Source organism: Myripristis murdjan, chromosome 6 (genome assembly GCF_902150065.1).
Source record: "Myripristis murdjan chromosome 6, fMyrMur1.1, whole genome shotgun sequence".
In the NCBI taxonomy this organism is placed as follows: domain Eukaryota; kingdom Metazoa; phylum Chordata; class Actinopteri; order Holocentriformes; family Holocentridae; genus Myripristis; species Myripristis murdjan.
In genome coordinates this window covers 2,264,794-2,291,865 of record NC_043985.1, presented here as the reverse complement: position 1 = coordinate 2,291,865, position 27,072 = coordinate 2,264,794, and the positions used below count along the sequence as shown (strand labels likewise).

The following is a 27,072-nucleotide window of genomic DNA, read 5'->3' as shown; positions in this document are numbered from 1 at the left end:
AGCATGTTTAGGGTGTTTTTATATGAATATTACTTCTATGACATAATTACACACAAAAAGCTATCAGGATAGGTTATACATTAAAAACAAAATATATTACAATCAACAATTTAGTGTTATGATGATAATACAAATGAAATAATCGGATGGTAATCATGAGAGCATGGAAGGATAATGCTTATATGATGAGTTTGGTAAGTGGCCAATGTCAAACCTCTATTAACAGTAGTTCCTCAGATTTGGAAAACTAACCAAATCAAAATCAGTTTGGACTGCTGGTCATATTCAATGATTTCTTCATGTGTTCTTAACAGATATGAACACCAGAGGTGGTCAATCCCAGCCTAGACTGCAGGTAAGTTCATCGTGTCTAGTTAAAGGGCCTGGATTTGGATTTGTATGGACCCTCTGAGCGTATCGAAAAACCTTGAATGATGACAACTTACCAAAACTCAGTCCAATAACCAAGCCATTTCTGAACTTATATATAACTTTTATTTACAAGCCGTCCTTTGCTTGTAACTGGGCAGTGTGAACCTAAACTAAAAAGGTTTACCATGCTTTATTCCACAGAAACAAACTGTAGCTGTGATCATAGCCTAAGAAAAGAGGTGATAATTGTTGTTGTTGTTGTTGTTGTTGTGGTTATACCTCATGATTATTATTATTGTTAGTGACTTCACCTGAAGGTCAGTTTGAATGGCTGAGGCTGTCCCTTGCCAGTGAGCAGAAAGTCCTCAGAGAAAGTCCCCAGGGTGTGGCTGGTGAAGGCGACCTTCAGGACCTGGTAGCCCTGAGCAGGAACAATGCCCTCCTCAGGGCTGATGCAGAAACAGCGGCCATAAGGGGTGTCGGGGCTGTGCAGCTTGAAAGGAGCATCAATCAGCCCTATGTTTTCCACCCACACCTGGAGAATAATTGGTGCTATTTAGTACGGACCAACTAACGCAAGATTTTTTTGGATATGGAGCAAAACCATAATTTTACTGATAATATATAATATGGTGAGTAATGACACAGTCCACCCGAAAAATAGTGCTGATAATGTCCTTTTATGGCTTATTTCTAAATATGAACAAATAACTTATTAGTTTCTACATTTGTCATATTTTAATCTCAACACATAGGCATCAATAACATCTATCGATATTAGATTTATAAATTATAGATTTATTTCCACAATAACTAGTCATCCCTATTGATGCCCCTGTCTGGCCCTATTTTTCAAGAATTGTTTATTAGGTCTTTAATTTAATGGGCTCTAGTCAGTTATTCTGAGAATAACATCCCTTTTATGAGAATTTGGTGGGAAAAAAAATCAATTTTTAAGCAACATTTCTGAACTGTGGTTTAGATAAGTAACAAATTGTCTGTTAATTAAGTGGTGTTTGGCCATGATTGAAAGAGTGCAGTGGCATACAGCACATACACACTACTCACTGGATTCATACCCACAGGATTAGTAATACATGGTATGCATCTCACAGTAGTGTCCTAAGTGATATTTTTGTGTCTGGGCTCTGGCCACAGTTTCTTACCTCACAGCAATATTTGTCACCAATGACTAGGTTTTTGATATCAATTAGGTTGTAATTCAGCCTGAGACAGGGTCCCAGGCCCTCCCCCTCGATTGTCAGAGGTAAACGGGACTCGCGGCCTAAATGCAGACATAGAGACAGAGCAAGATGTAGGGACAGAAAGAGAAGCAGAAAAAAATACATCCATTTAACAGTCTAAATCACAAAGTGAGGCTACAGTGGGTGAGATCATCTAGTTCCACCTTACTGAGGTAGATTCACCCTATTTGCCCAAATTTATATCAGGTGTCAGGTTTGGTCACTGACAGGAAGTGAAATGCCAAAGTGACTCCAAAACAGCAATCTATGTATGTACCTGATACCACAATTGAATTTGGGTGAATTGTCCAAATAATCTAGTCTCGTACAGTGTTGAGAGTTTGCCTCACATCTAAGTCAATGGAATCTAAGAGTGATGAAAAGCAGATGTAGTGTTTCAAAAACTTTAGACTTAGAAAAACATTTTCACTTTCGAGCCACCTACTGTCCCTCTCCCCAGTCTTTCCTGTTTTTTCAACTGACAATGTAACAAAAGCAAGTTTGAACTGAGACCAGTTAGATCATATGTTGGTGCAACAGAAGAGCAAACTTTAGATAGGTTGAAATATAAGATGTCTAAAGACAAGATGCATGATAAACTTTACTTTTTGCAAGGCCTCACACTCTATCCACCTGTCCCTGTGTCATCCTTTAATGTTGCTTACTAGGCATGCAATTTTTTTTTTATTTTTTATTTTTGGCAATGTTAGGAATTGGTGTGAAACTACTCAGAGAAATACAGGAGCTCTGCCCTTCTTTGTCATTGATCTGGACTGGTCAGGCCATCACCTGCCTCAGAAAACATGGAAATTAAGGTAAATCTGGCCTTCGGCTCAAGGAACACACATGGATGCCACATGCAAATCTTCCAACAAACTTTTTCTGCAACTGGGGTTGAGATGGATATGTTGGTGCCTTATGATTGCAATATATTTTATATGAAAATGAGATCTGGTAACAGTATACAACCATCCGGAGTAGTCGTGGATAGAGCATTATGATAAACACAACCAAAGAAGACACACAACACCCTAAAGGACTCATTTCACCCTGCCTATCACCTGTTTTAACTGTTACCCTCCAAGAAACACTACAGGTCCATCAGAATACGAACCACACGTTTCATGAACAGTTTTTATCCCAAAGTCATCATCATATGAACTATGAACTAAAAAGAAAAACCCGGAACACATCACAAAAAATGTGCAATAATTTATGAGCTCTTTATTTTTATCCCTTTTTTAAACTGCATACATTGGCATGATGAGTGTATGGTCTGTCTACTGTGTAGATGAGAGTATGAGTGATGGATGAATGCATTTATTTATTCTTACTTTTCCATTTATTTATTTTGTAATAAGAGTCTGGTCTTGAATGCAACTGATTTTCATTATAGGTTCTGTACAATGACAATAAAGTAATCTAATCTAATCTAATCTGGTTCTTCTCAGGCAACAAATAAAAAAATATCAAAACCACGCATCAAATGGTAAATATTCTATACTGAGGGACTGAGAGAGAAGGAAAATGGAGTGATTTAAGAGTCCTAGTTGAGAAGAAGAGTTCTCCTCTGACAACAACCAGACATGTTTGTCTAACCTTTGCCTGCACCAGTACAGAACCTACTCAGACGAGGAGAATACATTTTATGAGCCTGAGGTATAGATTTGGACTGTCTGCTTGGACTGGTGAAAAGAATCAATATCAAGGTGAGGTTAAAGAGAACCAAAGCAGAACTTGTCCACTGGTACCGCTGTGGGACTTTGCAGCTCAGGAAACAAGCAGTACTTTGTCTTTGTCTTCACTGCCACTGTAAAGCTGCTGAGTCCACTTGGGGCAACTGTAAGCCTTGACATAAACAGTTAACTTCACTCTTACTTTGTCCCTTAACCTGTCCCTAGTTCAATATCTGACAACCAAATCATCCTTTCCCATACATTTATTATCATACATGTTCTATATGTTATATACATATAATAAGAACCATATTGGTATAACAACCATATCTTATCATGCATATAAGAAATGGGAGATGATAAGATGATAAGAGAACCAATCTTTTTGTATGCTTGTATATGGTAGCACACTCCCAACCATCAATGAATCATAAAAATATGAATTATGACTGACAGTTGGGAGTGAGTTACCTCCTCAAGAAGAGGAGTTCAAATACCTTGGGTTCTTCTTCACAAGTGAGCATAAAATGGGGCAGGAGAATGACAACCGGATCAGGCAGCAGTTGCAGTCATGCGGCTGTTGTACCGGTTGTTGTATCGTCATGGTGAGAAGGGAGCTGAAAACAAAGCTCTCAATTTATTGGTTGATCTTTGCTCCAACCCTCACCTGTGGTCATGAGCTCTGGGAAGTGGCCGAATGAATGAGATTGCAGATAAAAGTTGTGAAAAATCAGCTTCCTTCACAGGCTGGCTAGGCTCACCCTTAGGGATAGGGTGGGGAGCTCAGACATCTGGAAGGAGCTCAGAGTAGAGTCAGTTCAGGTGGTTCAGGCATCTAGTCAGGATGCATCATGGTGTCTTCCTGTGGAGGTGTTCTGGCACATCTGACTAGGACAGTATTCCCCAACTCAGTCTTCAAGGACCACCTGTCCTTTAGGTTTTGGTTTCAGCTCTGCTCTTGCACACCTGACCCAATTAAGGCCCACGCATCTCTAAGAAGAGCTAATGGATGTGGCTGGGGAGAGGGAAGTCTGGGCTGCCCTCCTCACCCTGCTATACAGTATCTATATCCAGTTAGTCTAATTAAATTAATTAAAATAGCTGAATGCATAATGATATGGATAAGGCCACTGTGAGTTCTGCAGTTAACAGGATTCATGAGATTGCCAACCAGCTTGTAACTCAAAGGCAAGCCTTTATTTAGTAACAGCTGCCTCATGTTGTGAAAAAGATAACAGTCACCGCAGTAAGAAGTTGCCCCAGTAGGAAGTCTTCTGATTAGTCAGACATTTTCAACAATAACATCAGCTCTCTTATTCAGATTCTTATTCTTCATCAGATCTCTTATCAAAAATGGCAACGGCGGCGCATATGGATGCAGCAGCCAGTGGCTCCCTCCACTTATAACATGGCAAGGCGAAAATGGAGCAATTCTTTCGCTTTTACTGCTGGGAATCGTGCTGCTTGCGACGGTGACACGCTCGTCAGTATCGGAGGGAGAGGTGCAGTGGCTGGATTGAGTGAAGCAGACCTTGAGATGATCTCTGCTCTCGGCATCTCGGCACCTCGGCATCTCAAGTTCCGACATTTAAAAACATTCGAACCAGACGTCACCGCAAGCGGTGTGGTCGACCCAGGAGGAGAGGGAAGCGAGCCGGGAGACGTGGCTTCATGGCATGCCGGATGAGGCTTTGGCGCTGGACAGGCGGAGCCTGTTCCAGGCTGACCGAGCACAGGACTCCGGTGAGACGAGAGGGGGCGGACTCTGTGTGTACATCAATGGTGCTTGGTGCACAGGTGCAGTCAGAGTGGATGGAAAATGTTCACCTGACATTGAGTTTTTACTGCTGAGATGTCGGCCATATTACCTGCCTTGAGAATTCACCAGCGTGTTTGTTGCTGCTGTTTACATTCCACCGGATGCAAATTCAAAAAATGCACTCCAGGAATTGCATGAGGTCATCAGCAGTCACATGGCAAAACAGCCAGATGCTGTTATTATTGTTGCTGGGGATTTTAATCAAATGGATCTCAGAACTGTTCTACCTAGATTCCACCAGCACGTCCACATCTCCACCAGAGGAAACAACACACTGGACCATGTCTACACCAATGTTCCTGGCAGCTACAGAGTCCCCCCTCGTCCTCAGTCAGACCACATCTCCCTGCTTCTCCTGCCTACTTACATCCAGCTGACAAAAAGGGTCAAACCAACTGTAAAAACAGTTAATGTATTGACAGATGAAGCTACAGCAGCTCTACAGGACTGTTTTGAATGCACAGACTGGCAGATGTTCAAAGATGCTGCTACCCAGGAGAACCACATCGACCTTGTAGACTACACAAATGTGCTGATGTGAGAAATGCCATGTTTAATGAATCAATTAAGAGGGGGCCACATTTTAATTTCGTTATACAACCTGTTGTATAATGACGAATAAACTTCCTTGTATCCTTGTATCCTTGTATAGACATTCTATTTCTCATTACATGATTACAATATGGTTCTTACTACACTAGAACAGTTACACTCATATGACAACATATGGAATGTACATGATAAGAGATGTATGGGTTAGAGAATGTGATTGGGCAGTCATATATATTGATATTGATGTTGAACTTGGTTTAACTGGTTGTCATTAAACACATTTCTTGTGAGAGAAATTATGTGCAGGTGCAGGATCAAGAGAAGTTAATTCACAGAAGTGAGAGAGCAATCCACACACTGTAGGTAATGTCAGCCACCTGAGAATTTCCACTCAGTCATCAGTGGAACTGTCAGATCTGGCTTGTGGTGGCAGAGTTTCCCCTATAGCAGAGGACTCTCAATTACTGTTTGAGCCTACCTTTATCAGCCATTTGTTGCTGCAAAATGGCAGATAAAGGTAGACTTAAACATATTGCCCTGTGCTTACACAACACAAATATATTTGTGGGTATCACAGTGTAGAGTTAACACAAAAACCCAAACAACAGCCATGCTAATTAAGGATTCTAATCCAACTCAGTACCCACCTATCCCCGCTGCTACACAAGGTCCTTGAAGTGCTTTCAGTGAAACTAAAAACTTAGTATCCTTCCACAAACTACAACACTTCCTTAATCATATCTAACCGTGTTCTGATTCAAATCCCAACAGGCAGATCCCAAAACAGTTAGCTGCCTTACTTCATCTGACGTGATGTTTTGATTCCAACATCAAAGCAGTGGACGAAAGACAGAGTACAAACATTCCAACTAGTGGAGCAGTGGAGCCTGCTTGTCACATATCACAGAATAGACAGAGGCAGAGACAGAATAGGGAGGTTTACATATGTGAAACTTGACTACAAGTGTTTACCTGTGATATCACAGTATAGTGTTTCTCTGTAGAGTTTGGCCTCTTCGGGCTTGAAGACAACGATGAAACTCGCTTTCATTTTGGGCCATATTTCACCCTCCTGGACCATGGAAACACATGATGGAAGGAAGAGAATAAAGATCACTTTGTACTGTTCATATTGGATATTACAGGTATGCATATGCACACAAACACGCAAATACAAAACAAATGCCAAATTAGAAAAAAAAAATCTGAGGGCCTATGTATAAAGGAGTATTGGAGTTAATTGTTCATTGGGTTTCAGATCCTTTCAGATAATCAGTTATTTTTAATGAATGCTTTTCATATTGTCTCTGCTGTTTCCTGACAAATTACAAACTACATCTCTGATGCTCAAAAACGATCACACAATAGATTTGTATCTGAGAAATGTCAGGTATAAAATGTTCATTTCTGCTCGACTGCATTCATTTACAGAAAATAAGGTTGAACTTGTTGCAACAAATCTGACATATTTGTGGATAAATTCAAATTATTTTCTGTTCAATAAAATCCTGTAAGTCTTGGCTGCCTCACTATTCTATACCGTTATTAACACATCCGACTTCTCCTTATTTTTCCTTTTCTTTTCCTTCACCATTTAACTATTTCTTTCTCTAACAACTCACATAATGCTACAACTACGAAGGAGTAGGGCATTCATTAGTGGAGGAGTCAGGACAGAATGTTAAAATGACCAATGAATCTACAATGTCTCTACCCTCTCTATAGATGACAACCCCTCACCCCACCCTCCACCCTCCAGAAATACTTGGCGAGACAGAGAGAGATAGAGAAAGAACAGAGAGACTGGTCAGACTGCAGGCGAATCAGATTTGTTTCTCAAATCAGATCTTTAAGACAGATTGTCCACACTGGTATTTGCAAGTGATCAAATCAAATTTGTTTGTCCAGACATCACCAACCTATCTGCACAGGTTGCTATGGTAATGACGTAGGCATCAGTAACTACGTGCGCTGGTGACGTGGCTTTCCAACGCAGAAGCAGGAGAAATGTACAGAAGCTGCCAAGGCACAATTTATTTCAGTGGCTATCCACAGACTTTTGCTTTGTGTGTCATCCTCCATATCGCTCTGCTAGCAGCCGCTGAGTCACTCCAAATGATCTGATTTGCAAAAATCATATTCCATGTGTTTTTTTCTTGTCTAGACTTTCTGAAATCAATTCGAATACAATCTGGATATGACAAAAATGGATTTGACCTGGCAGTCTGAACAAGGCCAAAGACACAAGAACAAGCAACGCACTGCTGGCTGAATGGTGATGCAGTTGTGTGTTAGGACTGGTGGGCAGTCGTCTGCGGCCTGGCGTCTCCACTCCTTCAAGGTTCTGGACAGCAGTGGCAGGCGATGCATTGCTGTGGGGTGAGACTTGCACTCAGACGGCAACTGCTGCTTCTCCTCCTCCTGCTGAAGCACACAGCTCTCTCTAGAGTGGCAGGGAGAATGAGAATCACAATCCTGACAGATTGCTTTAGGCATTCTGTGAGTGCATGTGTGTTTCTACCTTAATGAATACAGGTCCTCCTCCTGCTGGCTGGGCCAGATTTTCCAACAGTAGTAAAGACGCGTATCACTTGTGTTGGTAAGAGACACGAAGAACATGTTGGGCAGGGAAACATAAGTCTTATTCAGCAGGATGGAGTCAGGCTCCAGATGCACATTCAGTTCCTCACAAGCCCCATACAAGTCGATGTACACATCCTCACCTGAGCAGATCACAATGGAAAAACAATGGACATGCATTCAGGAGTACATACATGGAAAAATGCACTAAAATTGAAGAAGTAACTTCCTTATCCCTTCCTTATAAGTGCATCTTTTCATCAAGCTAGACAAGCACTGATACATCAAACCTAACAATTTATCAGTTAAAATAAATTCCAGACATAAAGTATAGGGGTTGAAACATGCAAGGCTTGGAGGCTTCAGTTATCACATCTCTGTGAGCAGTGACCGTGATTGGTGAATATACATTGTCCAGTGTTTTCTGTCACTGTCTCAAAACAAAGTTGGTATATTAACTCACGGTTTGGAATAGAAAAGAACTACAATTCTGGGTATTGCTAATATGTCACCCTATACGTACATACAGTGGAGGAAATAATTATTTGATCCCTTGCCGATTTTGTAAGTTTGCCTACTGACAAAGAAATGAACACTCTATAATTTTAACGGTAGGTTTATTCTAACAGTGAGAGATAGAATACCAAAAAGAAAATCCAAAAAAATCACATTATATAAAAGACATAAACTGATTTGCATTTCATTGAGTGAAATAAGTATTTGATCCCCTAGCAAAACATGATGTAGTACTTGGTGGCAAAACCCTTGTTGGCAAGTGAAGAGGTCAGACATTTTTTGTAGTTGATCACCAGGTATACACACACATCAGGAAGAATTTTGGTCCACTCCTCTTTGCAGATCATGTCCAAATCCTTAAGGTTTCGAGGCTGTCATGTGGCAACTTGAAGCTTCAGCTCCCTCCACAGATTTTCTATGGGATTAAGGTCTGGAGACTGGCGAGGCCACTCCATGACCTTAATGTGCTTCTTCTTGAGCCACTCCTTTGTTGCCTTGGCCGTATGTTTTGGGTCATTGTCGTGCTGGAAGACCCATCCACAACCCATTTTCAGTGTCCTGGCGGAGGGAAGGAGGTTGTCACTCAGGATTTTGCAGTACATGGCCCTGTCCATCCTCCTGTCGATGCGGTGAAGTCGTCCTGTCCCCTTGGCAGAGAAACACCCCCAAAGCATAATGTTTCCATCTCCATGCTTGATGGTGGGGATGGTGTTCTTGGGGTCATAATCAGCATTTCTCTTCCTCCAAACACGGCGAGTTGAGTTGATGCTAAAGAGCTCAATTGTGGTCTCATCTGACCACAGCACCTTCTCCCAAGCATTCTCTGAATCATTCAGGTGTTCATTGGCAAACTTCAGACGGGCCTGTACATGTGCCTCTTTGAGCAGGGGGACCTTGCGGGCACTGCAGGATTTTAATCCATTACAGCATAGTGTGTTACCAATGATTTTCTTGGTGACCATGGTCCCAGCTGCCTTGAGATCATTAAGAAGCTCCTCTCGTGCAGTTGTAGGCTGATTTCTCACCTTTCTCATGATTATTGATACCCCTCAAGGTGTGATCTTGCGTGGAGCCCCAGACCGAGGTCAACTGATGGTCATTTTGTGTTTCTTCCATTTTCGAATAATTGCACCAGCAGTTGTCTCCTTCTCGCCCAGCTTCTTGCTTATGGTCTTGTAGCACTTTCCGGCCTTGTGCAGGTCTATAATCTTGTCCCTGACATCCTTAGACAGCTCTTTGGTCTTGCCCATGATGGAGAGGTTGGAGTCTGATTGATTGATTCTGTGAACAGCTGTCTTATATACAGGTGACAAGTTGAGACAGGTGTCTTTTATGCAGGTAACAAGTTGAGATTAGTATCTATTATTAGTTGAGTATCTAATAGGTCTGTGGGAGCCAGAATTCTTAATGGTTGCTAGGGGATCAAATACTTATTTCACTCAGTGAAATGCAAATCAGTTTTTATCTTTTATATAATGTGATTTTCTGGATTTTCTTTTTGATATTCTATCTCTCACTGTTGGAATAAACCTACCAGTAAAATTATAATAGTGTTCATTTCTTTGTAAATAGGCAAACTTACAAAATCGGCAAGGGATCAAATAATTATTTCCTCCACTGTATACTGTATGTAAATTAATACATAGATACATAGGAGTAAGAAAGGAAGAAAAAGTCAACAACTGAATAAACATAACAGGCAAAAACAGACATTCATATAAACGTATCTTTTGCCCAGGTCTTATGCTTGATAAAATAAGACTTCTATAGGACCTTCACTGATGTTATATATATGTGAAAAGCAGTAAACAGCATACTCTCATGATATGGCTGATATGGCTTCTTTTACATCCTCCAATTGTTCTACACCTCCTACCTTTTGTTTCTCTGTTACTCCACTCTACATTTATTAATGAATGGCAGGTGGGAAAATGGTGGGAAGCATTAATTAATTTTCTATGTGGAACTGAATTCTGTCACTGCACAAAATGTTTGATAAGTCCCACTCCACAGCTCATGGTGAGTACGCCTGACTGAGGCCATCCATGAAATATACATCAACTGACATAGCAGAGCATGACTATGCTTTGCAATTCTGCTCCAAAAGAGTAAAGGTGTGATAAGACTGGCAGCAGTGTTTCCTCACAGTTTCTCCTTTTACCATGCCTCATGTTTGAAGAAAATACTCACATCTAGAGGACTAGACTCATTACTGTAGCTCATTTTTTATTCCTTATTTAACGTGACAAGCCGACTTTGAAAAAAAATCTTAATTACAGAAATACTCTAGAGGAGTAGTTGCAGAGAGAGGGACAGTTACACAGGGATACACACACCAAGTCCGAACACAATTACAGCTCTGGCGTCTGAGCAGGCTGTCTTTCCTCTGAGAGTCTCTGACCTAATGTGCTCAGGGAGTCGTTAAGAAACACACACTGGTGTCAAGGAAACCATCTGCAGCGGAATGGTTTTGATGAGGATCGAAAGAAGGAGAACAAAGAAATTAAAATGCCTCTCAACATATCCTGGAGAACTTGGCATCCAAGACTTTTCAGACTCAGCAATGTAAAGTATACTGTTGAAATAAAACATGCAACTAAAACCATGGTCCATTTTACATAACCTAGATGAGGTTACCCTGCACAATCTAAAACATGTTTTGAAAATGTGTGTCTCGAGGGTAAACGTTTCGAAAACCACCACCCATGTGTGACAGAAGGTCCCAAGAGGTTTTTAAAGGAGAGCTAATAAGTCTCAATGGTAGCAACAACGTGACACCCATTACACATGCCTCCAACAGTGGAAGAAAGGGCAACAATGAGCAGCAACAAAAATAAGATGCAAAGCCAGATTTTGTATAAAGCCGCTGACAGGGCAAGATCCTATGTAAATTGAGTGAGTGTTTGATTAAATTCAAATCAGAAGTGCAAGTTCTGTGCTGCTAAGCCATAGCCCAAGATGTTAATTTCTTAAAAAAGAACACTTTTCCAGCAAACTAGCTCCCAACCCAACATACGCATGCATATGCACATACACAGCATATTTATATGGATCTTGAACTTTCCATGGTTCATGTTTTGCAGCATATAATGTGCACTTGGTAAATTAGGCAGAAGCCTGAATTAAATTAAATGGAATGGAAATGGAATGCAGGATTCTCAGGTAGTCGTATAGCTCAATGAATCCAGTGGGCAACTTTCTACTGTATAGATCAAATCTTAGTGATTATTCTAAAAATCAGAATCAGAATCAAAATTAGAAATACTTTACTGATTCCTGGGAAAATTGGTAAAAAAAAAAAAAAAAAAAAACATATTAAAGCTTGTCTCTTGCCTGTTTGATCACGAGACATTCCATTATTTACTTGGCAGCATTTAAAAACCAAACAACACTTGGTGCACATACTAAACCCACAGCTGGGATGATGACAGAGAAACAATACACAAGAGAGAGCAAAGCTAAGGACTCAAGTTGTTGCTTTTAGTTTTGTTTGTGTCAGCCCATTAACTTTAAACAAGGGCTAAACTGAACATGTGCAGCACTGGAGTGCAGCACACACACAATTTCATTTTAGCCAAATCAACTCAAAACGAGTGAGCTAGCAGAGGTTCACTTTTTGCAAGAGGCCACAATATAGGCTACTGTAGGATTAAACATGGTTCAGGTTTAGGCTCAATTCAAATTTAGTTCAACGATTCATCAGATGTATCTTCTTGAAGGCATGGATATATACTTGGCTTTAAAAGGTTGCCAAATTAAACTTTGATGCATTCATTCTCAACAAATGGTTGAGAATGAAATGCTTATGTATTACCAAAAAAACTGAGATTCATTTCATTTATTTCATCTTTATTTAACCATGATGATCCTGCTGAGATCAAGAATCTGTTTGCCATGGGAGGCCAGGACAGAGTCATATTTCTCTTTCAGACAGACAGCATGGCATAATCCTAAACCAGTCAGCATAATTAAACCATTTACAGTTTCCAACAGATTCATGTCGACTGACTGCTTTAAATTATGTGAGTGTCCATCATCTCAAGTTTCACCTCCTGCCTACCTTCAATGCAGATGACACCATGAGAGTTTTCTTATCCATCTTTGTCTGAGCTTTAACTACAGTGGGCAGAGATGATTAAAATGAGATGTCTGACTCCTCATTTTGGAGTAATAAAAACGCCTTAGTGATATAACAGCAATGCTCCCCCAGTGCAATCTATTTGCCTATCGTTGCATTGTAAACAATTCATCCCAAATCAGACTGTGAAGAATGAAAGCCAGTAAAATCTATAGATTGATGAAGGGCACAAATTACAATTCACAGAGTGTCTAAAGGTTAGTCTCCCCAGGCTGATTCCCACTGAGTTTTTCATCCTTAAGTCAGAGGCAAAGAGAGAGAGAGGAAGAGAGGAAACAGCTGAAGAGAATACAGAAAACACTGGCTTAGTTTCAAATAAGGGCCCGTTCTTCTTCACTCTGCTAGGAAGACTACCAGACTGCGAGACATCATTTAATGGAGGAAAAAGAAGACAGAACAAAATAGAGCGAGTGGACAGAGGGTTAGTGATAGAAGGAAATGAGAGAGAGAGAAAGTAGATCTGGGGAAAGCTGAGAGGGAAGCAATTATCTCTTGGCATCCTAATGCTATGACAGCCGCTGACAGGCAGGGAGAGCTGCAGCCTATTGCTACGCTTTCACCATCACCCCCACTGCACCCAACCCCCTCTCTTTCCTCCTGTGATTTCTCTAAGTACACAGCCAGAGAACTGCTCAACCCCATAAGCTACCTTTGATTACAGCACAGACAGTGGGTGCATCTGAGTGTGTATGTTTGTTCCAGTGTACATCTGTGTGTGCATGTGTCTGTAGTTGCTATGTGTGCTTTTCTAAAAAGCCTACTGTGCTGAAGTCCCCTCAGTGCCATAGCGTGGTCAAAGCAGATGTTTCAGCGGTCCCTAACAGCTGTCCGTCCTTTCAATTAAATCAGTAGTATGTGAGGAGGGAGGGAGGCGCACTCCACTCACTTTTAGGACAGGACAAGGATTATCTAACACCATGATTAAACAAGTGAGTGGAGCAAAACCTATCACATTTCAAAGGTAGTATGGCTAATGTGAAATAAAGATGTACTCCCACCTTAGGTAAGTAGGGTGATGTATGTGCACACAGACACACAAATAAACTTACAGGCACATAAACATGCACAACAGGCTGTGTCCAAAGAAATAGAAAGGGTATAACCGGCCTGGGCCTTTGTTTCACAGCAAATTAGAGTATTTCCCGGTGGTTCACTTTGCCATGGCAACAGCTGTAAACATTCAGCTGAAGTCACAGTGTTGGCAGAAAAATTTGTTTACATCAGGAGAATTGATGCGCAGTTTACAAAAACATGTTAAGTTTTCACAAATGGAACAGAAAATGGTAGAGAGGGGTGTGGATTTTGAAATGGCGAGTTATGATTTAAATTTTATAAACAGAATAAATAAGAAGGGTGGGGGAACGGCCCTTTATGTAGACAGTAGATTAAGGTATAAAATTGTTGAAAGTATGACTACTGCTATTGGAGAAGTAAGAAACAGTATTATAACAAACTATTTGAAAAGAATAAAAATAATATCAAAGGCACATGGAATATATTAAATAAAATAATTAGAGATAGAACTAACTCCAACTACATTGATCATATTATTGAAAATGAGAGATCAATTACCAACATGCATGAGGTCATAGAGGGGTTTAATAACTTCTTTGTGAGTGTGGGACCTAATCTGGCAAAAGAAATTAACCCTCCCCTAGGGGGCGGTGTTGTGCAATTTACACATGAAAGGAATCCTGCCTCAATTTTCCTAAAAAGTACTGATAAAACTGAAATAACTGATATTGTCCACAAATTCAACAATAAAAAATCAACAGATGGCAATGGTATTGATATGGCACTCGTAAAGAAGGTTATTAATACAGTGGCTGACCCATTAACTCTTATCTGTAATCCATCTCTAAAAACGGGCACCTTCCAGCTAAGGTGATCCCAGTTTACAAAGCTGGGGACAAACATCTCTTCACTAATTACAGGCCTATTTCATTACTGTCACAGTTCTCAAAAATTCTCAAAAAAATATTTGCTGCACGGTTGGACAGCTTTATAGATAAACATAATACATTAATAGATAGTCAGTATGGATTTAGAGCAGGTCGGTCAACCTCCATGGCATTGATGGAGTTAACTGAAGAACTGACTTCATCAATCAGTTAATAATAGTTAGTAATAAATATGCATTAGGTATTTTTATAGATTTAAAGAAAGCATTTGATACAAGTCATCACGGTGAGGAATAAATTGCTTCCTAGGAACATTCTACAAATGTTCAGGGATAGGGAGGGGTGTTTGAGATGGGATCTTAATTTAAAATAATGCAGCGCTACTACCACTCGGAAGAGTATGTGTATTTCAGTCTGTGGAGTAAAGATATGGAAAGGCTTGACTGAGGAGGTTAAACATAGTATTAATATCATACAATTTAAAAAATGTCTCAAATATAATATTCTGGCTAAATACAATATAATATAGATTAGGATGGAGGAGATGGCAGACATGGAAATTAATAAACAATATAGTGGGTAAAAGGTGTAGATTAACATTAAATATGAATCTAGGTAGATCCTTTATTGTCAAGCTCTTTGTATTTTTCTTTGTTCTTTATTTATTTATTTATTTGTTTCCTCTCTTTGTTCTTTTCTGCTGCCTGTTTGGCCTGAGTAATGTACTGTATTTGTTGAGTATTATATCTTTAGCAACCTAACTAAGGGTACGTACGTAGGATAGGCACCTACAGTGCAACTGATGTTTTTTTGTGGATGTATAATTTTGTTGATGTATTATTTCATTGATACTGTGATGATGATCAAAAAAAAAAAAAAAAATAGAAAAACAGAATTGTGAAAATAATTTTGCAGCTCTTGAGTTTCATTCATAAAAAAAAAAAAAAACTTACTAACAACAACACAACTAACTAAGATTAACTTAGTCCACATCTAATTAGCTAATATTAATGGTAGCCTGAGGAAGGCTATCAATTTAGCTTCCAATCATTTTTAAATTAATTAGCAGTAAACCAATGATTTTAATTAGTTTCATACATTAACTTCCCCCTTTGTTGCTGCTGTGAGCTGTGCACACCCTGACAGAGAGAGCTCCTCCAACCAGCCTGCTGCTTGTTTTGTTACAATGGCAGTTTCACTGATGTCAGCAACGTGGTGACATCAGTGGACGTTACAACTGTTACCACGGCACAATGAACTACCCACAAATACTCTGATTTGCCGTGAACCAAAGGCCTACAAAGGCCCTGCTCCCCTAGGTCATGCACACAAGGTGAAGAATAATGAACGCATTAGCAAAGTGCATAAACAGAAAAACAAACAAACCAACACACACACACACAAACACACACACACACACAGTCTAAAATTACTTCATAGTATCTCAAGAGAAAGTTTTGTGGTTCAGAACAATCATCATTAAAGAGGCATACAAATCTTATATCAGCTTGTTCCAGAGTAAGGCAGTCATAATAATTAAATGATAAACTCAAACAGACAAATATAAATTTAAATCCAAGACAGTTTGGGCTGTTTCAGGTCTTACCCACCATCATGTTATCATTAACAGACATTAAGGGTTTCCCAAGATTACTTTTTCATGATTTCAGGATTATTACTAATAACAGATTGTCTTGACAGTATGACTATGTGACTATGACTACTGCATTTTCGCTCGTGTGAAGAAAAGTGGGTCACACTCAGAAATAATTCATGCCATAGATTTACTTGATCATTTGTCTGGCATAACACAAAATGTTTTTGGCCATCCAGCCTTCATCAGAGTGTGTATTGGATTTTCCCTCACATACAAAATGTCCCCCGTTTTAAACAGAGGTTGTGCACTGTGGAATATCCTCCCAGATGATTTGAACTCTGTCTGCAAGGAATAAAGCTGCTCTGTTGATGAAACACCTTGTAACAAACCTGGGTTTTGTGACTTTCTGCTTAATCTATCTTTTGAGAGCTACATAGTTGTAATCAGCTTTGGAAACTACTTTGATGAGACTAACAATGGCTAGTAAAAAGGCTGATTTTGTCCAGACTGCAGTATCCCCTTGGTTAATCAACCAAGCCAGCCAAGATTGTTTTTTTCATTTGGCTATGTCACTGCCGCTAATGAGTGGATCAAAGACCAACTGTTTGAATGTAATTGATTTCCAGTTAGCCATGAAAGTTTGGAGTAGATATGAATGGGCAAAATAATGGCTCATTTTCTGCCTTGACAAACCTCAAGGCTGGTAGACTTTGCTAAGCTAAGGTGAGATTCTGACTTAAGTGCAGTGAAAACATGTGTGTAGGTTTCACTCTCCATGACACTTCTGCCTCATATCCAAGTAATTCACACCAACTGAGTGATACTACAGGTATTTCACGTATTTATAGCAAAAGTCAAGGGCTTCTGCTTTTGGCCTTTGATGTTGAAGTAGCCTGGTTAATTGAATTAAAAGATGTGACCATTGGCTGTGAAACCATACAAGAGTGGAAAGGAATAACATCAAATAGCAAAAATACATTAAACACTTTGTAAGATTTAAGAGAGAATAGAATGTTTAATGAATTAATTTATGAATGGAATATCGATTTACTGAAGCCAAGCCCTAATGGGGAGTAAATGGCACTGAATCAATGGTGTAGACTACTGAAAACACTAAACTGTGGTCTTAAGCACACACATTCTAGTCAGTTAGGATGAGATGCTTCCCCCCTCATGGGTGCTGCTGAACTACATCAGTGTGGTGAAAGGCAGATGGAACACAGTAACGCATGGCGACAATTTAGGCTAGTTCAGGCTATTTGGTTAGCTTTGGCATGCAAGTGTGTCATTTGCAAAGGTCAATGTAACCAGCCTTTGCACCGTTTTTCAAAGGCCATGCTTGGGCAATAGACTTTTCCAATGACGTTTCACAATAGTTATACTGTATATGGGCATTACTCCTTTTCCAAGATGACAACCCCACAGACTGAGAGACACCGAAGGGTTACGATCATGATAAGACCATTAAGATGTAATCAGAGAAGTAATCCGAGTCATTTTTAATTTGTAAATGGCTAAAACATTTCACCAATTACCAAAATTATAACTGATTATTTTTCTGTAAATCGCCTAGTCAATTAATCTCTAAATCGTTTCAGCACAAAAACGACAATCACCTAATCAATTAATCGACTAATCGTTTCAGCACAAAAGCAGCACTTTTCTGTGGGTTACCATGAAATGGTGTCATTGTAGAAAGTCTCCTGGCCAGTTGAGGGCTGCAGCTCAAACTATTTGCTTTATATACTGACTTGAGCATCCTTACAAAGCCTGTGCAATATGCTTGCACACTCTTTCATGGGTAGTGTGTACTACAAGGTTTCAGAGCCCTGTGTTTCCCTCACCAGTGTGGTAGTGCAGCCGCAGGTCCTGCCTGTGGTCTCCTGAAACCCTGGGGTTGAACTCCACAGTCACCTGCATGCCCTCACCTACACCAAGATACCCAACTGAGGGCGTCACAGAGAAGGGGCTGAAACAGAGTAGAACAGAAAATGGTGATAGAAACCAAATCTTCAATATAACATGTATTTTTAACCACTGGTAATTAAATAATAAGCAAACGTTTATCTAATGCCAAGCAATATTGCCCTATGCTGTATGTGTAAGAGTGGTGATTTGGAGTTAGTAGTCAATATTTTAAATATTCTAACAAACAGTGCTACCGGAGTGTATTTATTTGCTATTTTAGATTGGCTCCCAACATGTCTCAATTGGACTGGTTTACACGGAAAGTCAATATATATTGAAATCATTGAAATCAAACGCCGTAATCATAAATACACAAAACAATCTCCTGGTTCTCACCTCTGTGTGCTGAGCTGGAACTTGGCCTGCCTGTTTCCGATGTTGCGGACGAACTGAGTCCTTTCTGTGGACCCTTTGACTGGACACATGGGTAAATGGATCTGTTCACGAAAGTCAAGAATGGCCCGCGGCCCAATTGCACGGATTGGCACCTCAAACTTCTCCCTCTCTGTCACACAAATCAGTTTGTGGAGGTAGTCCTGGACAGAGATCCACATACATACATACACACACACACACCCAGATGCATGCAGACACATGCAGTCGGTCAAACACTCATTACTTACAGCCCATAATTTATGGGATGCATAAATTATGCAGAAAAGTAGTACGAACCAAGCAATTTGACTTGTAAAGTAAGCATTTTAACTGATTTATTAGCCTACTGTATAATCTGTAAACAACAACAACAACAACAACAACAAAAAGCAGGGAATATATTTTCCCCTGTGTACACCACTCAGAAAAGCAGTCCCAAAAACCTTATAGTTCACTGTGGCAACCACTATATGAAAGCCAAATCCATTACCTTTCACATAAAATTGTTACATTTCATGTCAACCCTTGCTTTTCACTTTTCAGTTTCACCCACAATGTCAGGAGGGGAGAAGACAAAAGGATGTGTGTGTGTAATACAATGCCTGACCTTTGACCTTTATGGCCCTATCCTACACTTTGTCAGGATACTTCACAGAAATTTGAGCTCAAAATAGAAATAGAAAGAACAGGTAGTCCCAAATTTTCCAGCTGACATGATGAGTGGCAGAGGTGTAAGTAATTAATTACATTTACTCATGTTACTGTAACTAAGTAGTTTTTTTGTATTTTTGGTAAGTCTGCAACTTTATTTTTACCTCTGTAAGTTTTTGAGTATTGTACTTGACTACATGCTATGTCAGCTTCTTGAGTGTACCACTCGAAGTTGCAATGTTACTCCAAATTGCCGTATGTATTTCTCCAGCTACTCTTTCTATGTACTCTAATTCTATGGAGCAGTGTAATTTCTCCCTATCTCAGGTACCTTCTTCTCTTGCGGGGTGAAGAAAATGGTGAAAGTGATGGACAGTCCTGGTGGAACCTTTCTGTCTGCATTCTCTGAACCAACCACACGGAAATAGTCAGAGTCCCCCAGCACCACCTTCACTTGCCGTGAAACCTTCCCCCATCCCACAAAAAAAGGGAAAAAAAAAGAAACACACAGACTTTATAAAAATTAAAACACTGCCACAAACATACAGTCAGGTAAACACATGGGTGATGATTTATTATTACTACTTATTATTATTATTACTTGATGGTGTCTTGTACAAATCACAGAGCTAAATCTCCTTTTCCAAAATTGTTGCATTTTGTACACACGCCAGGACATGCACACAAACGCACATTCACACACTCTGACACATATACAGGCACTAGAACACATACAAACACACTCCTTTGTTTGTCTGTGCTTGCAGTCAAAGCAATCAAAGCATTGCGCTACTGTTTAAAATCTTTCACCTTGGAGTCACAAATACCAGCATTTCCCACTGTTCCATTTCTCTAAAATCATTCTTGATAGAAACATCAGCTCAGTGCCTGTGTTGTTGTTGTATTTGCCCATACATTTACACACCTTGTCAATGTTGTAGAGCCTTAGAGGCAGTGTATATGTCTGTGGCGGTGTGAAACTCTGGAAAACCAGTTCAGATGGGTAGGCCTGGAAAAGTGGCTTGTCCATTTCCACGCAGGAGTGCTAACAAAACACACGCACACACGCGCGCACACACACACACACACACACACACACACACACACACACACACGTAAATGCACATAAACAGAAGCATACATGTTTCAGTGAAATGTCCCAAATCAGATGATCAAAAATTTCTCCCCTCAATGGCACATCTTCCCCTCTCCTTCCCTTCTCTTTGACTTTGTCTACTTTATCACACACATTTAACACGGTCTGCTTCTCGCTGTCTTTGAAGTCACACTCACTAACGCCGTACACACACTCCCTCTCATTACCATGCCCCTGCTATCCTTGTATCAGGGTTATTTTTAATTACTTGCACATTATTTATGTCTTTTGCCGTTTTCTTGCCAGGTTTCCGTGCCCAGTTCACCTGTGTCTCTTCTTGTCATTGTGATTTTTCTTATCTCTTTTCCTTTTTAAATGAATGAACAAGTAGAAAGAGTAGAAAAGCACTCGGGGATGATTCTGAATTAAGAAATAGAAAGGTAGGCTGTTGGCAGGGCAGTAGTGTTTAGAGACCAACAGAACCACTTTGTTTTCTACAATGAATTACCTTTTCTGAGACATAATGTTATTTTGTCTCCAGCCCATTAGCCCACTAAGACTATAATAGAAAGCTTATGAAAAATGGCATGGAGCTTAGATTAGTTGACTATAGTTATCAGCATGCGTGATAACTATTTCTGCATGTATGTAGACAATGCAAGAGATTTCATTCATATTCCCAAACACTGTGATAGTGATAAGTTTACTTTCTAGTTTTGGTTGCAGCATTATTTTTCACTGTTACAATGTTTTTGTTTTGCTGAATTGAATTCATTGTAATTGGTTGCTCTTCTTGCAAGAAAATTCATGTTAATTCATTAACATTATCCAATCCACTTTAGTAGTTTGATAAACATGTCGAAACTGTTGACAGTATCAATTGACATAGCCCATATTTTTATAGGTTGCTCTTTGTGTTGTTTCATTAATTTCTATTTTATTGCATATTTTTAAACTGTAATTGTGCACTTTTATTTTATCTCCTTCACAGCTGAGTTGTATTACTTCAGACCTAATATACCCACAGGGATCAATACTTTGGTATAATTGTATCTTAAATATGTCCATCTTTCCATGGTTCATGTGATTGGTTATTTCTTACACACTCATAGCTCGACTGGAAAGTCCTGTGTCAACAGAGAGAGTAACACTTTTGTGAGACTAGTTTGCAGAGATTGACATGAGTAAGTTTTGCAAAGCCCAAGATACACTAATCATATGGAACTGGCTTTGTGACATAGGAGCAACATTGTGGACTAGTTTGTTTTCTGATCAAAACAAGTTCTATTTTTCTCTCCCAAAGCCAGAGACTGAAAAATACTGAAAAAAAGGAAAATATCGCCTGGCTGTTGGTGCCACAAATCACCTATGGTGGCCCATGGTGGAAAGGAATCACATTCCTCTGTGAATTTGTCAAGTCAGTGAAACAAATGTGGACAGGCTGTAATGCAAAAAGGATACTTTTGATTATCAGGGCATTTTTGGTTCCTCATTATTTTCCCAGGCATTTCAAGAACTTTTGAGGAAATATTTGTACATATCATTCAGTCACACTGGTTGCCCTTTGCCCATCAATTAGTCCCTGCTGAAGGACCTTACTGGACAGCTGCTCTGCATACAGGAGACTAATGATGAGATAACAAGACATTTGAGTGCTTCATTGTTTTCATTTTATCTCTGGGCACATCTGCCTTTTCAATCAAGCTTGTCACTTTAGGCCAGTGAGAGACCATTAGGCCAGTCTTTCAATGAAGTGTGGTAGCAAGCCCACAGTCCATGTTTCTAAAAATATTCAAAAACTGAGTGACATGAACAAAGAATTTTCATAGGCTATGTATATGTATGTATATCCCTGTGGTCTTTGAATGCTTTATAGTGACGAGACAGCTTATCAAAACCAAATGTAGGTCTAAACACATTTGGTGGACTCCTGTTGTGGATTCTCCAGGAGTTTCATTCTCAAAAGATGAGAGTCGTCACCTCAAGAAGGTCTGCAGACAGTAGTTGTGCTGGTACAGCTACTGCCCAACTTTCATTTTTTACTGTAAGCTATTGTCATTGTCACTGTTGTCATTTATGGTGCTGCACTAATACCAGCCTCCAGTATGTGCGTCAAGTTCATTCAACAGCATGTTTAATTGGTGTCATTAATCCAGTTATCAGTACCCACTCTATTCTTGCATTTAATGTCACATCTCCCATATGCAACCATTTTTCTGCTGGCCTCCCCCTAAGCTTCTGGTTTAACTTGATTGCAGGTGAAAGCAAAGCACAAGCTATTAAGCTATTAAGCTAGAACATCAGTGGCTGGCTTTTACTTTGTGATACGTGGTCTCACTGATGTCAAATTGCTCCACAATGCGAGGTGGGTGAACCTCCTTGGTGTTGGCCAGACGCTCCTCTGTAGTTTGTAACATCTCCTTTGCATAAGAAGATGGAGTCACCTGCAACCACACAGCAGCATAATCTATTACAATATTGCAATATATGTGTAGTTTATGTATGTTGAACATATATGTGTAAATTATATCTATGAACAGCATCCAGCCATTAATGAATGTCTATGTGCGCCCATACTTTGTCTCAAAAATTTATGGAGGACATGCTTCATATTTGAATACCATTCATATATGGGTATTTAACAAGAGGAAATTAGGGACACTTCTCAGTTAGCAAACCGTGACAGTCAAAGTCTAATGTATTATTAATTTATTGTTCTGTCTTGTCTGCATGTTCATGTACTGACCGGAACAAAAACGAATTTCTAACTAGTGGACAATAAAGATATCTTACATAGACATAGACTCAGTGGCCACTCTAATAGGTCTGCCTGTACATCTCATGCAGTTCAATGCAACAGCTCTGCCATAAATTCTACCTTGTAAGAAAGTTTATAATGTTCAGTTTTTATGACATTGTGTAGAATATGTAATTTTAATTCTACGTTAATTGTTGAGGTTATACTTGCAGAGGTTTTGTACTGGACTACATTATAGTGAGAGGTGTTTCTATTTTTTTTGTCCTCCTTATTTATGTACATGAGGGGGACAGAATACACATCTCAATAAAATGCAGTCTTGCACAACAGCACCACTAACTATGAGCTCAATGCCAAACATAGAATTGAATGAACAGCTCTATTACTGAAAAGAAAACCTGAGCATTATAGGGAGCAGAAAAGGAAACTGGGGAGAACAGTTGCATTGGATTGTACTGGCTTGTGCAGGCATAGCCTACCTAATAAACTGGCCACTGAGTGTACATGACTTATATGGAAATTCCCTAGCCCTGTTCACACTTGAATTACTAACTAAACCTAGCGCTCAGTTAGATTATGGTTAATGTCTTCACAACACTAGTAACAGAGTCTTCACTGGACAACAAACATTCTGTTGCCTTTCTAAGTATTGGCACTTGGCCCTCGATAGCTTAGGGCTAACATGGGTCTTAGTCCAGACCTAACTGGACTCTTAGCCCAGGGCTAAGTGTAGTGTAGTGTGAAAAGGGTGTATATACTACATTTCCATATGGGCAGTGTTTCCTATCTGTTAACTGACCACAGAAAATGGAATACTGAAAATACATTAGAAATGAAATCCAGCCTGGTCCAAAATAAATGAATAAATAAATTAAATAGTTAATTTAAAATTAGTAAAAGACAAGTGTAACCAGGGTTTACGAGAAATTGTAACTTATAGTGCTAACCTAGTGGAATATGTGCACACAAACGTCGGCTACCACTGGTAAGATTTCATGCACTCTAATATTGTCCTCTGTCACCAGTTAAAAGTCTGGGAACCACAGACATAAACAGCACACCTGCCTCACCTTTCGTGGTCTGTCCTTGTTTTGGTCGAGTTTCCACACTAGTCTCTTAATTGGCTTTGCTGTGGTTGCCATTCTGTGTTCAACTGCAAAGCAAAGCGAGAAGGGAAGATTTTCACTGTTTTTCAAGCATGGCATTGACGTTAGCTAAAGTTAGCCTCCGACACGCTCCTAATCTGAAACTAAACAGTTAAATTCTTATTTTATTATACTGAAAATCGTTCAACCTTACCAGTAAATCTCCATAAATGTCGGTTGCCGTCTTCTAACGTACAGACGCTCGAGTCAACTTCGTTTTGTATCGTTGCCGTGGCAACGCGCTCTTCCGTTTGGCCTGCTGCTATCTGAATGACAATGATCCACTTCACATCATAGATATCTATAATAAAGGCTAGATGTCTCGTGGCCGCTGCTGGCCAATGGAGTCGCACGTCCGCACATGGCGGCCATCTTGCCACAGTCAGCTCGCTCACCCATAACGTTGTGTGGTAGTGGTGCATGTACTTTTTAACAACCATAACTTGCTCAATTTTCTACCGATTTTCAAACGGTGTGGTTTTTTTTATAAACGTCAGAGGTGTAGTTATAATACTGCACTTGATTAATAATTATGTTACACTTCTGGTCAAACATTCAGAATTGTAGCCACGTTAATAACGTTTGTAAGAAACCAAACCGTTTGTAAATCCGTCAAGATTTCAGCGAGATAAGAGTATTTATGTTTGTGCAGATCGCTCACCTTCCGTCTGTTACCATAGATTCTGCCAGAGAGCTTGCCTGTGGTAAGATGGCCGCCCGGTGATGACGTTACAGACTCCGCCGAAAGACATCTAGCCTTTATTATAGATATCTATGCTTCACATACTGCAGGCTACATTTCAAAATATAAAATGTGTGTTTTCAAATACGCAAAAAAAAAAAAAAAAAAAAAAAAGACTTGTTTGTTTTCTTTAATTTATTTTCTTTAATTTATGGCTTATATAGTTTTGATTTGAGCATTGAGTGAGGTTCAGTCTCTGCCTCTAGTATAGCTCTCCTGCCTAAGTTTAGTTTCTGCCAGTTTAGATGTCTGCACAGTATCACATAGACATAAGTATTCAGACCCTTTGCAACAACACTTGACATTTAGCTCAGGTGCCGCCTATTTCTCTAGACTGTTGCTGAAATGTTTCTACACTTTGATTACAGTCCAGCTGTGGTAAATTAAATTAATTGGACATGATTTGGAAAGGCACACGCCTCTCTATAGAAGGCCTCCCAGCTCACAATGCATATCAAAGCAAAACCAAGCCATGAGGTCTGCCAACTGCCTGCAGAGCTCAGAGACAGGATTGTTGCAAGGCACAGATCTGGGGAAGGCTCCCAAGAGCACAGTAGCCTCCATAATTCTCAAATAGAAGTTTGGTACAACCAGGACTCTTCCAAGAGATGGTCGTCCAGCCAAACTGAGCAATTGTGGGAGAAGGGCCTTTGTAAGAAAGGTTACCAAAAACCTGATCATTCCACCACCCCTATTACTGTAGGAGTCAGGGCAGAGGAGCAGAGAGAATAAGAGGAGAGAGACCTCTACTGGAGAGGTGAGTCTAAAGGATTTCACAGGAGTCATTTGTGATGCAGACAGTCTGATTGGATTTTTATGGAACTCAATGTGGATATGAAATATGAAACATTTCAGTCAAGGTGCACCTTATAAGACTTATTTAACTTGAGCTTCTAAACTCGTGAGGGGCAGGTGTGTGCTTTCTAAACTTGACAAGAGTCAAGTTTAGAAAGTGGAGAGAGCCAAGAGATATATATGAGCCAAATTAGCCTGACCCAAATATTTTTTATTTTAACATTACTTTAATTCAAGTAATTTAGTCATATTTTTCAGGGCTTGAAATTGCAACCATTTTAGTCACATAATGCGCCCAAAATGTAATCTGTGTAACTTTAATATTTGGGAGCAAAAAATTACTGTTTTGTGAGTGAAAGTCATGACATTAGCCTCTATGTTGGATAAGTTGTTAATTCAATGTGTTTCAATGTATCTTGAAAGGTCAGGCAGAAGGAGAGGCTGAGGGAGAAAAAGGTCAGCAGGCAAGTTCAAGTCAGAGAGCGCAAGGAGATACAGAGACAGAGGAGCTACAGCAAATTGATGGAGAGGCAGAGGAAGCTCAAGTTAGTAAAGAGAGAGGAGAACAGACAGGCCAAGAGAGGGAAAATGATGAAGCAGCTGCAGCATTCCACCACAGGGTTTGATTTAGGTGACAAAGACACAGGGCCCAGACAGGTAAAGCCTGAAGAGCTACCCACAAGATACTTTTGGTACACAGAAGCAAGCATCTCACCACAGCTGGTTTGAAAAGCACAGGCTGAAATAAAACAAGAAATCTATTGGTGGCCTAAGACTTTTACACTGTACTGTATCTTCGTTAAATCTGTCAAAAAGCAATTTCTCAGTCTTTGTTTTGTTTGTGAAATTTTGTGCTTGCACGCTACACTCGCTCACATCCTGTGCATCTCCTGGGGGGTAAGTCCCCCCTGTCCTTAAAACCTAGGGACACCCCTGCCAGGTGTACATAGTTGTTGTCATACCCAAAAAGACTTGAAACTGTAATTGCTGCCAAAGGTGCTTTAACTAAGTACTGAGTAAAGGGTCTGAATACTTATGTCAATGTGATATCTCAGGGTTTTGTTTTTGTTTTTTTTTTTTAATTAATTTACATTTTCTGCAATTATATTTTAACATTGTCATTATGGGGTAGTGAGTGTAGACTTGA

General features: G+C 39.8%; 2 protein-coding genes across 2 annotated transcripts in view; both read right to left on the bottom strand.

The window, feature by feature from the left end:
- LOC115360422 (hydrocephalus-inducing protein-like) overlaps positions 1-20,102 on the bottom strand; it is an 85,962-nt gene extending 65,860 nt beyond the window's left edge. Inside the window, 9 exon segments of the mRNA XM_030053339.1 lie at positions 684-907; positions 1,539-1,657; positions 6,636-6,735; positions 7,926-8,106; positions 8,185-8,386; positions 18,240-18,364; positions 18,700-18,899; positions 19,721-19,855; positions 20,091-20,102. Coding sequence (XP_029909199.1) covers positions 684-907; positions 1,539-1,657; positions 6,636-6,735; positions 7,926-8,106; positions 8,185-8,386; positions 18,240-18,364; positions 18,700-18,899; positions 19,721-19,855; positions 20,091-20,102 — 1,298 coding nt within the window.
- On the bottom strand, positions 20,083-24,650 carry LOC115361325 (hydrocephalus-inducing protein homolog). The gene is made up of 4 exons (XM_030054741.1): positions 24,543-24,650; positions 24,314-24,396; positions 22,804-22,929; positions 20,083-20,434 (listed from the first exon to the last, which is right to left on the bottom strand). Exons 2-4 carry the CDS (start codon positions 24,383-24,385, stop codon positions 20,207-20,209), a joined length of 426 nt encoding a protein of 141 aa, XP_029910601.1. The 5' UTR covers positions 24,386-24,396; positions 24,543-24,650; the 3' UTR covers positions 20,083-20,206.
- Between the last annotated feature and the right edge of the window lie 2,422 nt (positions 24,651-27,072).